Consider the following 16,411-nt stretch of genomic DNA (forward strand, 5'->3'; position numbering starts at 1 on the left):
CTTAAACTTTGAGCAGTAAATTTCATCTATTACAGGCAATTTGTGTCCCAAGGTACTCAGTGAATGGCTGATGTATACAAAATAAACAAAGGCTGAGAAAAACAATGAACTGACAGCCAAGATCAACTAATGGTCTTGGTATCCCATGAAGCCATTACTACAATACCCTGTCAAACATGCTTTTCTTCAGAAGTGGGCTGGTTCAACATGTTTGAGTGCCTCTGTGTCCTTGAGAAGATGAGTGAGATACATAGTGATATGACACGACTGTTCTACTGTAAAGAAGCTCCTTTTAGCTTATGCAGTCCTTAAGCATCTCCTTATTCCTCTCCCCTAGGGTATTTATAGTCCTCAAGCATGTAAATCCACCACCTCCTCTCCTAACATTTTGCTGTTCTCATTACAAAGAACAGAAAGAGACCCAGCCTTTACCTGGCATTCTGGAAATTAATTATACAATACTTTAAAAGATTTTTGTGCTAATCCATTAGTTCCATACAAACAGAGGTTAACATCTTAAAACAGCAAAGGTAGAACATTTTGAGCTTCCATGTGTGATGTATGATTTGTACACACAACCTACACACATAAACAACACACTTCTCAAAAGAGCTATGTATGTTAATTTAACTCCACTGTAGCTTTTTACTATGGTGTGAATGCATTGTTTTAAGAAAGATCTAGAGCAAAGAAGACAAGCATATATCTTTGTTCTGCTGGATTATGGCCTCAGGAATTTATTAAACTCCTGAAGTAAATCTTAACTATTAGTTATTCTGAACCTTGATCCCCACTTTCCCCCCTACTTTAGCATTGGTTTTGGTTATCTTTCTTTATTTATTTTTTAAAATATCTTCCCCAATTAAAGATAATCTTCTCTGTGCTCCACTTTCAATTGCATACAAGTGCATGGACAGCAGTTTATGCTCTAAGTTTTCTGCAGCAGTCTAGGGCCAGTTATGATCTTTCTTCCCACTATGACAGGAAAATCATCTTTCAATTTATTTAATCTCTAGCCCAAAATAAAAAAAATAACCTTTTTCTCTGAATACTCCCACAAGATAAAGATAGCTGCTAATTAATACAGAATAAATGCTTCAGAAGAACTAAGTAAATGTTGGAATGCTGTTGCTAGCATACCTGAGACGGCCTAAAGCTTGGTGTGCTTCTAATTGACCTGTAGAACACACATTTTGTATGTAGGGCATCTTTCCTCCCCTCCAAACATGCAGACACATGTAAGTCTTTGTAAAACATGGAAATATCTCTACAACACAAATTTTAATAGCAATTTCCTTGTAGGAGATGCAACAAACTCAAGTTTGCTCTATTACACCACTGGGGAATATAGCCAGTTATCAACTCGGAATTAGCTGGCTTGCACACCAGCCCAGTTTTCACCACTCGCTGGATGCACCATAATTCACAGGCAAAACAACAAATTATGCAGATTACAAAGAACCACCACAGGATTTACAGGTCTTGCAGAACATCATCAGCATTTCTACTACAGATACATAAATACAACTTCCACTTTGTAATTACTGAAATTAGCAAATATCTCACATGCAGGAACGAAGCAGGTAGCACTACTATTTGCAGTGACAATTCAGAGATCTATACCTAGAAACTTCTCTACATATTTTCTTGAACCATTATTGGTGAGAATTCACCTGGAGTACTGAATCTGCTCTGGCGCCCCTCAGCACAAGAAGGATATTAAACTGTTGGACTGGGTCCAGAGGAGGGCCACAAAAATGATCTGTGGGATGGAGCATCTCATCTACAAGAACAGGCTGAGAACATTGGGGTTGTTCAGCCTGGAGAAGGCAAGGCTGCAGGGGGACCTTAATGTGGCCTTCCTGTACTTAAAGTGTGCCAATAAGAAATAAGGGAACAATCTTTGTAGTAGGGCCTGTTGCGACAGGACAAGGGGTAATAATAGCTTTACACTAAAAGAGGGGAGATTTAGGCTAGTGTCAACAGGTTAAGTTGAATCTGCTGCAGATATTCAATTCCATGATGCTGGCATGCTAGTTTCAAAATTAAAGAGCTGGCTAGGACAAAGTGGGGCTTGAAGTTCAGATTGTAACAGTTGCTGCTTTTGGGTGTCAGCTCTCTTCCTATGGGATTACAACTGAACAGGAAGGCATGGGGGAGTAGCTCCCTGGCTTGGGTTTTTAGCTTGCTACTTTCTGCTTGCTGCTGCTTTCTGCAAATAGGCTAAGGTAATTGTGCATCATATTATCTCATTTATATTAAAGTCTTATCTCAACTCTTTATCTCAACCCAGAGTTTGTTTCGGTTTTTTGGTGTATGTTACTTTCACTCACTTCTGTGTTGCAGGGAAAAGACTCTGGTAAATTAGCACAACTAGATACAAGAAATATTTTTTACAGTGAGGGGTGGTGAAAGGGCTGCTCAGAAAGACGGTAAAAGCCTCATCCCTGGAAACATTCAAGGTCAGGCTGGACACAGCTCTGAACAACCTGATCTAGTTATAGATGTTCCTGCTCACTCCAGATGGGGAGGGGGTTGGACTGGATGACCTTTAAAGGTCCCACCCAACCTAAAGCATTCTATGATTCTATCATTTCAGCCCAGAACTCCTGGAGCTCTGCCTAAGCCTGCCCACAGCACCCTCTATTGCTATAGATGACTGATTGCTTGGGAAGCCACAAATGGCAACCAAGCTAAAATAGCCTAAATAGGAATTCATTAAGAAAAAGATGGGGCGGAGGTCTTCAGAGATGAAGAGTTACATTAACTTATTGCAGCACTGACAACTATAATAATATGCCTTTTTAAAGGAAAGAAATATTTGCTGATTTTGTCTTGAGTAATTTACCTCAGTTCACTTCACTCTCCAGTACCTGCATGTATATATTCTAGTCATAGTAAAAATCATCTGCAGCTCTATAGAGAAATTCTTTCTCAAGAGCAGTGTGGTTTGACTGCAGGTTTTGGCAAAGTTTCTACATTAAAAATTGTGTTTTACAGTGCAGACTGCATCAAAAAAAACAGACAAAAATCAGTATTTTTAAAACCATGCATTGCTATGAAGATTAAATGAATGAAACTGAGCTTCCTCTACATACCTTCCTCACTATCTGTTAGGGAAGCGGGACAATTCAACAGTGTGTGAATGGAAAAAAGCACTCTCAAATGCAGAAGAGGATATGGAAAGCATATTGGGAGCAGGGGGGAGAGGGTAGGGGAAGGAAAGCTAACTTCTTTGAATTGTTTATTTCCTCAATCTAATTTTAATTAAAACCAGAACATTAGGATGTCTGTTATAGTAAGCTACTGTAATACAGATTTCCACATTAGAGAACAAAAAGCCAAAAAAAAAAAGAAAAAACCAAACCCACCAACCCCCCCCCCCCCAAACCCCAAATAACAAAAAAACCCCAACCAACTAACAAAATGAAGACAGCGGTAAAATGAACAGTGCCCAACTCATTACTCACTAGGATTCTTTGGCTAGAAACAAAATAGCAGACAGCAGCACTGGCCTTCTGTCACCAGAAAATAGCTTTACAATTCTATTTACACATTAGTACCAACCAGCCTGATAAACTGGGGTTAGTGTGAGGCCAGGTATTCACTACTTTCAAATAACAGACACTGAGTAGCACAGGCATGCAGTTCATTACTTCAAACCCAATACTGAACTTAAATACTAAAGAACTACATCAGATATTCCGTGGCCTATGTACCATACACACAGAACAGACAGTTCTTCACCTTGTGAGTCCACCTTTAAGATATTATTACTTTTTTTTAATTCCTAAACTGGCAATGACAAATATCTCAGAGGTTATACAATATAAATATATACACACATACACACACACACGAAGGATGACACTTCTGTTTATGACAGCCTTTGGTGAACACTTTATATTTGCCCAGGTTTCCTTTTTATTCATCCTTCACTGTTTATTCTCAACAATAAAAAACAAAATAAAAAACCAACCAAACAAGCAAAAAACCCCAAACAAAAACAATCAAACAAAACAGAACAGAAATAGGAGGCTGCAAGAATATAAAGGGAAAAGGAAGACGACATCATAATTTTACCACTAGGAATTTAGGAATTATTTAAAGACTCCTAAACAGTTAAGATCAAATTCTCTCCAATGCCCCAGGTGCAAGTCAAGACTCTAGAGACATATTTCCCCTGAAGGAAACAAGTGGGGGAAGGCTCTTTGAACGTAAGTATTTGTGAGGGGAGCACTCAACAGCATAACTGACTTCTATGGTAAACACAATGCAGCATCATGACCAAAGAGAAATCAGAGCAGATGTTCCTCATGACAAGGTGCAGAATAGAAGCAATACACTGCTAGGCTTATTAGCCAAAGCTCTGCATAAACTGGGTGGCAGCTTGGACAGGAGAGCCTGGTACCCAGAGCAAAGTAAAAAGAGGACAAAAAAGTAACATTGGCAGAAACCTGGTGACAAACAAGCATCACCACAGGATGGAGATAAGAAGGTGGAGCTAACTCTAGTTACCTTCTGAAGTTAACAGCTGAAGAAGCAAGTACTGCTGGGTATGGATCAGTCCTACACCTTTGCATTCATGCCCTAACAGATTAAAAACAAATGAGAAGAGGTGGAGTTGCATGGGACACAGCCAAATGCAGAGCTGAGCAGGAAACTGTAAAGACTTTGCCTGTTTACTACTGGTGGACAGAGACAGAATGCAGGAGCTGGGGTGGAAAGGATATAAAACCTTACTTCATCACTCATTTAGTCCTGCTAACGTTCATCCACATCATGGAACTGTTACAACACCAGAAGAAAATTTTAGGGAGGCTGAAGGACTATATGAAATACTTTATACCCATATACACTGCAACATGTTTCAGTAGAAAATGTGCTGCAGAGACAGGCTGGGTTGCAAGTGTTCATGGTTGCTTGAGCAATGTGTTACTGCACAAGTCTGTTAATGATGACCAAAGTGGGAAGGAGAAAAAGTTAGTGCTGTGTTGTTAGGGACAGGCAAGAATAGTCAGAACAATGACCCAGCAAGTGTGATCCAGAAGAGAGACTGACATAATCTGGAAACAACAGGAGTCCAAGCAGAAAGGGAAGAGACTTCTTTTGTGTGGTCAGGTATTCAGCATGTTGTGTAAGAAGTGAGGAAATTTTAGACACTTCCCCACAGAGTGGGTTCAAGCTTCACTGAAAGATGATATCCCATGTAGGGGCTTTTGTGAAAGAAAGAAGATGCTGCTGTGAAGGCAGAGTAAGGACATTAAGACGAACAATCTACTAAGAAAAAAAAATAATAGCATACCCAGGTTAAATTTGAAATGCCAGATAATTTTTTTTCTAGTAAGAAGGCATAAAATCAAGGTAGAAGATGGACTATAATTCTAAGGCATTACATCCCAAACTGTTTTTCTGAAGGTTAGAGTATCTGTAGCTAGGAGGTAGTACAGAGAGAAGGAAATCCCAGCTTGGCACCTTACATACTAGCAACAGCAAGAAGGGGTGAGCAACTGGGCTCAGCTTGCTTCCTTCCCCCCCCCAACCCAAGAGAGAACAGACCAAACTTTGCTAAAAATGGATGGGAAAGTATGCAGTAACATTAAAAGAACAATGGAGAGATGATATGGGAAAATAAGAGACTGGGCAAGTGGAATGACTGGATAGAAAGTAAAATGAAAGACAGTAAAAAGTCCCCAGAGAGAGAAGGAAGGATCCTAGAGATTAGAGGAAAATTAGTTTGGGTAAAATCACACAGAAGCTTACTACTACTTCATTTTATTTTTCTTAAAAATAAAAATATATGCCTGCTATTGTTTTATAGGAATAGCCAGAGTAGTTTTTAAATGTATTTATTTTCTAACAGATTTATCTGAACTACTATCTTACGAAGCAGGGAAGTGCTGCTGTTTTATTTTTTTCTAAGCATTGAGGATAACTTCTGTTTAAGGACAACTGTGGCTCAAAGCAGCTGAGTTAATCAGTGTCACCCAAGAAAGCAGTAGCACAGCAGGCAACTGAAACAAAGCCTCTCTCTTTTCCTATCTCCTAAACCATCTCTTGTGCATTTCCTTTCAAAAATCCTGTGTGGAAAAGAAGAGGGAAGAAAGACACAGAGTGGTTCAAAGGGGTCAGTTTTTTCTGAAGCTAGCATACTTCATATGCTCTGAAATTGTGACTACCCCCCAAAAGGAGCTTTGTTCCTTTTATATGTCAGCAAAACAAAAGGTCAGCCTATTGAAATATTGGCCAGGTCTGACTTTATTCTATTAATAACAAGTAAGGACACATTTTTAAAAGTAATAGTTAAATAAATGGCTACCTGTCTACAATAATTTCAACTTAAAATGTCAACTGGATTTGAGATGCCATGTGCATTTAATCAATGACTCTACATTCTAATACAAATATTACTTTGGTTTGACTGCTTTGTCTGGCATAAATCATAATTCTGTGAGATGAGTACATTTAATTTTGTCTACAGATGGCTGTTAATGGCAATACCTAGCAAACTGGCACCTGCTTGCACTCTGTCAGGAGTCCCCTTCCATATAATTTCTCTTTTAATTGTTGTCTCTCCTCTAGCCCCATCATTTACCAAGTTCATGTTACAAGAACTACTGAAATAGAAAAATAGAAAAAACTGCTGTTTTTTTTTTATCTCATGGTAGAACTCATACTCCACGCTGCATTCCTGAGTCAAATATGTATTTATTGGTTAAAACACAGCTCAGCGAGCCTTAATTCAAATTCTTGTGACTATGACTTTAAATTCTCATGGATGTTTGACAATAATGCATCCATAAAACATAGAGAAATACTCAATGTACCGTAACATACACGGAAAATCTGGAATTCAAGTTTTATCCTCAGATAGATCAATTTTAGAACAAGTAACAGCCCCAACTATAAAGAATGAAGGATAAACACACTTCCACAGTGTTCAGTATTCATCAAAAATATACTTAGCTTTTCTAAGAGACAGACACTTACAAGAAATATGCTACCTCCAGAAAATACCTGGACTTTTATTTTAGCAGGTGTGATATGCACAGAGGTCAACGCTGAATAGGTAAGTATACATTTAAGTAGACAAGTCACAGAATTTAGGGCACAAAATAAATTCTTACAGACAACGCTTGCTGCTGCCTTTTTTTTTACCCTTACTAATGGCTTGAATAATGATATTTCAACTTGAAATGAACATGCAACTGTTTCTCAAAAAGCATGCTCCTTGCAAACAGTTTGCAATTTCATGTCCTTTTAAATAGTCAGAGGGAACTTTCTGCTCTGATCTGTTAAGTAAATATAAATCTTGTTATCCAAGTTCAGTAATGAGAGTGAGGGGTCTATTCTTCTTCACTGCACTTGCATACATCTAACGTTAATGAGATTTATGCATGCATATTAAGAAGAGAACAGATGCTTAATTAAACAAATAAGTCTTTAGTAGGCAGTCCACATGATCATTTTTAGTACATAACTCCCTTATTTTCTCTGGTTTAGTCTGATGATGAATGCAGCTAAAGAGGAATCAATACTGTGGAGGAAAAGTGATACATGTAAACTGAAGTGTTTGTCTTTTTATAGTTTAAAATATTCAACAAACTCAAAATACATTAAATGGATTAGGTATCTCCTCTCACTCTAGCTCTCATGCTCTCTAAAGGAAATGGGAGTTTTATTTACTAATTTACTTATTTGAAATGTGAGAATTTTATTAGACAAAAAGAAATCAAGGCCTCTAAATAACTCATCTGCCTCATCAACTGATGCTGCATATCAAATACACAGGCATGATCTGTCCCAGAAAATTTTATTATTGAGAACAAAATATTCTAACATAACTTTAGCCTAATGAAGTTATAATTTAATGCACTCCTGGCTTTTTTTGGTCTGGTTTTGTTGATTTTTTTTTTTAATCTATCCATATCCATTCTGATTTCCAGCACCATAAGTATGTGCATATAAACATATTAAAAAGCCATACACATTGCCTCTCAGTAGCAAATCACAGCTTTATTATTTGCTCCTTCTTCATTTTATTGCTAACTTTTCTTCTACAATGCTCAACTTCTCAGGGCAATGCAGAGCTGGAAAAAAAAAAATCTCTCCGTAAGTTATCATATTGCTACACTTAATGGAAGTCAATATCTGTATATTATGTCATCTACCCTGCAATACCATTACAGGCGCAACAGTGGTGGTTGTAGAAAGTGTCATTCTGTGTGCAAGGCCTATAACGGTAATAATGAAAAAAGGGTCATTTCTGTCTTCCTACTAGAATGAAAAATTAAAAACACTAAGGCACTTAGCTCAGAGGAAAATTGGCAAATTAAGAGGACAAAAATAAAATATTCATGACATATTGTGAAATGGAAGGTAAATAATTTAAGATGAACTATTGTGTGGGAAAGTGCACTCTTTCTGAAGAGGAAAAAGCAAGTGTAACTAATATGCACATATATATACACACTCTTGCTTCCTGGGCTTACAGTTACATGCATACATACACAAATATGCCAGTTGTGGTTGATGTGCAGTATTTGTGAGGGACAGACATTTTCCCACCTATACTAAATTTGAAAATATTTCCTAGGGAACTAGTGAAGTCATGTTTACAAGAGTTGACTTCCATGAAGGAGGTTGCTTGGCTTTTTTTTAATCCTGAATCCAGTGTGGAAACAAGAATCTGAATGAACGAGAGGGTGTTCTTCTACTGCACTCCAGTTTGGCAAAAAAATTGGTGACTGTGAGTCACCAGTTACGTACTTGATCTTAGAATTTTATAGCACAAAAGAATTATGACTTCAGCCTACTGGTCTCTGCCTGAGGGAGCTAGATATTAAAATGCTATTGGTATGTCTGCAGTCCATTAGCTAACTTACCTTCATACCCATAAAGCTGAAAGGGCTGCCCAGAATTTTTACAATCACTATCTGGAAAAGGTAGCGAGAGAGCCACAGACTTATGTTTATTATATGCTAGGACTGTAACAACTGCTATGGGATTAGGATACAGAGCAGCACTGCACAGCAGAGGTCACATTCCCCTAGTGATTTTAATGTTTAGTCTTTCTCCAAGTTAATTTAGAAACCAATGCTAAGCCTACCTATGTTAGAAAAGAATATTTTTACAGTATTTCAAAGCAATCAAATAAATATAGATCACAAATTCAAAAACTGGAGTTCATCACATAACAAACTGAGGAATAATTATTTAGAGGGTTTTTTTAGTTAACATCTGGGTTAGTTTTGCATTCTGAGTGCTTAGTGATAATGTATTTTGCATTAGTGCTCAGCAGCGACGATTTCTAACACCTTACACCAGTGGGTTAAATAACCCTTACAAAAAGCCTACAGAGCCACCACACAAGGCTTTCAATGGTTATAAACCAGTGATTCTGCACACTACCTTTAGTCACAGGATTGCAGGGTGATAGGGATTGGAAGGGACCTCCAGAGATCATTGAGTCCAATCCCCCTGCCAGGGCAGAACCGTAGAATCTAGTGCAGGTTGCACAGGAATGAATCAAGATAGGTCTTGAAAGTCTCCAGAGAAGGAGACTCCACTCTCTGGGGAGCCCATTCCAGTGCTCTGCAACCCTCACAGTGAAGAAGTTCCTGCTCATGTTGAGGTGGAACCTCCTGTGCTGTAGTTTATATCTATTGCCCCTTATCCTATCACAGGGTGCAACTGACAAGAGCCTGGCCCCTCCCTCCTGACATCCAGCCCTCAGATATTTATAAACATTTATAAAATTCCCTCTCAGTCTTCTCCAGACCCAAAAAGCCCCAGGTCTCTCAGCTTCCTCTCATAGGGCACATGCTCCAGCCCCTTAATCATCCTAGTAAAGGCACAAATATCCATGCTGTTTCTCAAGAGAATGCAAAATACCTTCAGAAAGTACAGGGAAGCTCATTTGAGGTCAAGAAGTCTCCTCCTCAAGGCTCAGTGTCCTAAAAGAATCAGTCAGCTCAAAGTAAGAAAAGCAATTAATCAAGAATTTAATGTGGCATTGCATAATCTTGCCACTGTTAGGTATCTGCACAGAACTGAGTGTTTTATCTCTTCCAAAAGAGTTTCAGCACAGATGCTAGACAATGGCTTTTTCCTGAGACTACAGCATACATCTAGTCACAGCTCCAAACATCAAAGCATTTAATGTAACTCTTTTCCTGATATACAATATCAATTTAGTTTGATATCTGTTGTCTAACAGTAGGTTATTTAGTGTGCTATGATAGTCCAATGCTCCAGAAAATATCAAAAAAGTGAAACATAAGGCTCCTTGGGCAATGTTACATACAAACAGTTAAGGGAGTCAACTTTTGTTACTCTTTGGGCAGTGCACACAAACATCTAGTACTAAATGCTGGAAATACATGCATCAGAACCAGCTGAACAGGAAAACAAACACTGTTCAATTTGCACTACAGTAAAACAGTACTTTAGATTACAGAGATTTAACTAATCACTGATAACCAGTGTCATCTGCACTTCAAATCTCCAGTATATTAACCTACTTTGCTCTAAGTGCCACAGTCATTAAAATGCTGCAGCCAAGAATTCCAGTTAACACCAGGTGAAAGAACAGGATTAAAAAAAAAAACCCAATAATTTAAAAAATAAAAGCATGATTTCTTGATGGTCTCACTGAATCACAGCCACCTAAAAAAAGCTTCAATCCAGGAAAAGCTTCACAGGAAAGCAAGCTTTTTTTTTTTTTTCTCTTTCGTATGTGTAAAAAAAGACCAGGAACTACAAGTAAATAGCAGCTGAGCAACAGATGAGGCACTAAGCGAAATCTGTTAGCAACTGCTAACAGCTTTGCTATTTTCTGTTGTTAAATTAAAAAAAAAAAAAAAAAGTAAACCCCCAATGCAGAAGCAATTCCAATATGCTCAAAAATCTCAGACGCAAAAGATTAAAGCTCAGTGCTTCTTGTACTACAGATAAATCCTCGAGTCTGGCTTTAATATCTTACAATGCTTTGTTATAAGACAATGCTTTGTTATAAGACAGAAACAAGCTAATTCACACGGACATACTATCAAGCTCAAACTTGTTAGAGTTTTATACACATGACCCAAAAGGTATTGTACAAAAATCCCACCATAGGCAAGTGTGACACTTTCAGCAGCTGCTTTAGCCTCAAATTCTGCTTTCTTTTGTTCTTTATATATGACCTCTAATCAACTCTCAGAAAGCACATGCATCTTCATTTGCACTGACCTTTCTGGCAAGATCTCAAAAATATATTCACTGTCCTTCTGGTCCTGGAGCTGGGGGCACAGATGATAATCTCCTATTCATCTCAACTCAGTCTTGATATGGGTTCAGCAAGTCTGTTGTCCTCTGTGGATGCATCCACACATGACAGCCTAACTATGCAAGCACATCTGAAATTGCTCTGAACAAAGCATCCCACAAATTACAAATAATATGAACATACCAGGGTGGAGTGCCAGCTCTCAATAAGATCTATTAGTTACCTGGCTACAGTCAGTGCATTAGTTTAAAAAACTCATGGCATCACCCATTCCCAGGCAGATACATCCTATTCCCACTGGGATATATTTTTCCTAACTTCTTTCCTCTTGGGACTGCCTCTCCTGTCAGTCTGTTTGGGGCTCTGGTCCTCCTTCCTCATTTTGGTGGTCTCTCACATGGGGGATCACAGTACAACTACTGTCAGATTTACAAAAACTACACTACAGATTTCCTTCTCCATCCAGCTTTCTGCTCCCTTATGGTGTTTATATTTCTAATGCCTTCTATGGCAGGTTCCCCTTCCAATTTAAACTCAGCATGTCAAAAACTGAGCTCATCTCTGTTTCTAAATGCTTCTATTTCTTTCTCTTAAACTACCAGGAATTAGCAGTCACCTTGTTTGCTGCAGAAGCTCACAACTTTGTTGTCTTCAGCTTCTGTTTCCTTCCACAGATGTTCTACCAGTAAAACATGCCAATTTTAATCTCTATAATGTCATTTAAAAAAAAAAAAATAATCTGGCTGTTTCTTTCCATCCATACTGCTAAAATACTCAAACATTCAAACCTTCTTACTGCAGTTATCTCCTCCCTGTCCTTTCTGACACTCACTCCTCATATTACTGCAAAACTCTGGTTTGAAAAGTATCTCTGGAATCTAGTATTTAGTCAGTAAGTCCCTTCAGTAGTTTCCTGTTATTTATTTTTAAAACATTCAAATAATGTTTGCTTTTCTATGACATTCACAGCAGTTTCTCCCTGAAAAAACACCTGCCTGGTTTTGCTCATCTCAAGCAGGACACGTGTTTCCCAATTCTTTTGTAAACTCACACTGTTTGATGTTGTTCAGTCTTTACAGGTCATCACCCTTCCTTCACTTTATCATGGGTAGGATTCCCTAGGATTCTTACCTTCTCAGGAAGGAATTTATTTTCAAGAACAATTTTATAAATTCTAGGAAGAAACAATGGGGAAGGCACAGAAAACTCCCAGCTGAACCATTAGCTCTTACAAATAACTCCTACTCTGTCCATAATAACCTGTTGCTTCCATCTTTGCATGCTTTGCAGAGATTTTCAATGGTGTGGGATAGAAATACCCATTCTGTGCTGCCATACAGATAAATAAACATTACTAAAAATTACTGCCCACTGGGGAAACTATCCATCTAAATAACAAGCAAGCTTTTGAAAAGAACAGATGTATACAGCTCACGTACAACCAAAATGTGAAATATATTCTGAAGAAGAGAACTACTAAGAATGGTAACCTATTGTTCCCAGCTTTGCACATGGATCATTATCAGATTTTTTTTGTCAACTACAATCTCTTGTTTTGGATTCTGATGTCATCCCATATTTCTTCTGGCTCAGACATCACACCCCTATAAGTAAGATTTTGCACTTCAAACATCGAATCTGCCAGTGCTACATAAAGCACAATACTTATGTTTTTGTCAAACCTCTGTATCATTCCCCTGCCTTCCAACAGCCCTATTCAAGAGTTAAAAGTAATGAAAACAGAGATAAAGCTTAAGATACACAAGAGAGTCACTGAAGTCACTCCTTTAATTATTCAGTGTTTTGACTACTATTCCATGTTAAGCCCTTTCTTTTTTTTACTAGTATGAACACAAACGCAGGTGCAATGCACAGGAGTGAGTATGTGCCTCCTTGGCATTCCTAAAGAGCCCCATTCAAATGCAGTCTGCTACACCCACCCACCCTCATCTTATGAAGACTAACAACTGCTGAAGTCCTGCAAATCTGGTACATAAGCATCTCTCTCTATTTTTTTACAGTATCTCTATAGTGTTCAAAAGTTGATAGGACAATTTTGAAGATTCTTGTTGAGGATACATGGAATAAAGTCAGCTAAAAAACTCTATGTGTACATATAACACAAGCCATTTGACTCCAGAGGACATACCAACAGAAGCTTGCAATGCAGTCACTGTCCTAAGTATCACTGCAAATGAGTGATCCTGCAGCTGAATTTATTAGCTTACTAATTAAACGTATCTTTGCCTATGCAATGGTTGTGTCTTCTGTATGTATCTGGCTTATCTACAATCCAGCATGCTAAGAAACACCAATAGCCTCCTAAAGCTAACATCAAGTATTCAGTGCCATAAGTAACTACATGGTCATACAGTCTAATTCCCTCCAGGTGATCATTACATTTTATTCACATATTGTATATTAACTGCAGAGATCTACTTAAATGAAAATACTCTAACCCTCAATAAAGTAAACAGGTACCAGAGGCGGCAGTGACAGCAACAGAGTACCTATGGCAACAAAGGGCAGGGAGGACAGTGAGCTTTCGACCACTGCAGGCAAATGCTGAAGGTATGAAGCAAAGATTTTATCACTGTTTACAGTTACACAAGCAACCTTGCTCTCCCCAAAGCTCATAAAGGAAGCAGATAAGCAAGGGAAGAGAAGGTAAATGTCTGAGCGTGGGAGTGGGGCATGTATTACTCAGAAATATTCCCCACAAAGCCTTCCCCCTCGACACACTTTTGTTTTCAGCCTGAAACCTTGAATCTTTTCTGACATATGGGTATGAATTTCAAAGGCACAAAAAGACATTTTATCTGCCAAATGTCTTCTGCCTCAGCTACAAGTTTGGTGTATAAGTATAAACTGCTTTCTTTTTAAATAACATAAACATTATTTTGAGTCCAAGTGAAATAATTTCTCCATTGCTTTTAAAGAGTATCAGTTGTTTCCTGTATTATAATGAGAATAAGTGGCTGTTTTCCTTATTAAAATTACATACCTCAACATGACACCAAAGCCCTTCTTCTTTTTCTTTTCTGGATCTTCATTCTCTTCCTTCCTCTTCTTCTCTTTGATTTTAGATTTGCCCTTTTCCTTTTTCTTCTCTTTCTCTCTATTTTTTTTATCCTTTTTTGCTTTGGATTCAGCATCTTCTATTTCAGGATTCCCTGGAGGGGGAGATTCCATGTTCTGAGCTTCTTGACCAGAGTGAGAACTCTTATCAGAGAAACCATCTGCACAGAATGAAAAAGAAACAGTGAGGATGGCTAGGGGCCACCAAAACCTGAACACATGAAGCACAGCTTAAGTGTCTATAAAGTGCTCAAATGACTCACACTCATTCAAATGAATAACTTAAAAAGCAGACTAAACATATCTAGTGAACTCAAGCAGCTTTCTATTGTAAATTAAATACAGAGCTATTTTAATGACTTATTTTCTAGTTATTATTCCTGACACAAAAAACCTGACATGGCAAAACTCCACTCTGTTTGAAATCTACCTTGTCAACCTCCATTAGCTTAGGAAAATTGACATGCTGGGATGCAGTGAGAGCTTACTTCAACAAGAAATTCTGGTGACTGCCATAACCAACCCATGTAACAAAATTATCTCATTCACTCCTTGGAATTTTTCTAATTTAATGGTTGGACAAGAAATAAACTTTTCTGTCTGGCTGGAGAAGAGTTGTGTTATTTCTGTCTGGGAAGCTCAGGATCCAAGCAAAGTCTTGTGCTAAAGGAAACATATTTCCAGAGCACAGTCTATAAGCCCATAGTGAAAGAAAGAGCAGCAGGGTGCTATTGATACACTCTTGCCTTGCCTATAACAAGACACAAATTTTCAGGTCAGAGAAGACAGAATTGTAGGCAGCTCTGTCAAACAAAAAAATATAATTTTTAATATAACCTGGATAATTCATCTGCTTGTTGAAGTAAAAAATTATAATTATTTAAGGATTGAATCCTAAATCCTCCAACTCATTCCTGCCCCAAACGAGGTCAGTGAAAGACTTTACATTCCCATCAAGGTTTGATAGGCTACTGCAAAGACAGCTCTATTCAGAAGAAGACACTTTTACAATGTGATCAGCTTCAATTTGACTAAAGTACTTGCTTATATATTTTATTGAGTTGGTTCTTAGCAGTGCTAATTGGATGTGGCTCCCTCAATAAGCATGTCATTAGCAACATACCCTCCTCTCCATCTTCAGGACCATCGTAAGACTTGTCAATGGCAGCTCGGAAACTTTCATTACACCCCCGACCACGGACCACATGAGGTCTGGGTCTGTGAAAAGGGAGTTCATTTTTCCTAACTTCAGCCACAGCAGTCTGAAGACTCTCGAGAGAACTGGACTTCTTCAATCCCAGAGTAGGACCAAAATCTTTGCCAGAAGAGTCTGGAAAACAAGTAGTTAGATTTTATACCTAAAATCACACAGAAAAATAAAACTAGTCAGACAGGTATCTTAATTGTGAACTTTATTACTTGGGGCCTTTGAAATAGTATGCAATCAATGAAATTAAAAAAGAATAAATAACATTAAGTGAAAGCTAGTTCAGTAGATATCCCTGCTAAGACTTGGAGGGAATGTCACATAATTTACAGACCTGACAACAGTGACGGGCAATATCTGGCTCACTCTGTGTCACTTCAAAGTCTACACCAGTGATAAGGATGAGGTTGCTTCCTGTCCCTTTGAAAGAGATATCTAACTGGACACTGCTAACAGTCTCAAGGAGAACATTATCATTAGACTCACAAAACCAAAACCTGCTACACTAGTGTTTTGGTTTTTAGAGTGAATCAGGCTGTATGAATGGCTGATATTTTCAAACACATTTCTCCTGTGAGAAGATATTATTAGTTCTCTCACAGTCTTATCAAGCCTTTTTCTTCAAGCTGAAACTGGTGCTATGATATCAACATATATGGTAGGTTATTCAAGAAACAAATTATTTCCAGCAAAGTACAGCTTAACAAATGCTGTTGCTGCCTCTTTCCTTGTTTACAAGCATAAAAAAGCACTTCCTTTCTTTGACTATCTGACCTTAGAAAGGCATTTTGCGACAGCATTAGTGTTAATTAGCTTTAATATGATGATAATAGAATAAAAGAAAAAAGTTCAAGTAA

General features: G+C 38.0%; 1 protein-coding gene across 6 annotated transcripts in view; it reads right to left on the bottom strand.

Annotated features, from left to right (window-relative positions):
* Positions 1–16,411, bottom strand: part of PARD3B (par-3 family cell polarity regulator beta) — a 438,076-nt gene that overhangs the window by 132,746 nt on the left and 288,919 nt on the right. For all 6 annotated transcript variants that reach the window (XM_068138375.1, XM_068138377.1, XM_068138373.1 and 3 more), the window contains 2 exons: positions 15,471–15,677; positions 14,274–14,508 (listed from right to left, as the gene is read on the bottom strand). In XM_068138375.1, the coding sequence (XP_067994476.1) occupies positions 14,274–14,508; positions 15,471–15,677 (442 nt within the window). The remainder of the gene's footprint in view (positions 1–14,273; positions 14,509–15,470; positions 15,678–16,411) is intronic.

The sequence above is a fragment of the Melanerpes formicivorus genome, unplaced genomic scaffold (genome assembly GCF_026170545.1).
Source record: "Melanerpes formicivorus ecotype bairdi unplaced genomic scaffold, bMelFor1.0.p_v2 SCAF_5, whole genome shotgun sequence".
Lineage (NCBI taxonomy): Eukaryota > Metazoa > Chordata > Aves > Piciformes > Picidae > Melanerpes > Melanerpes formicivorus.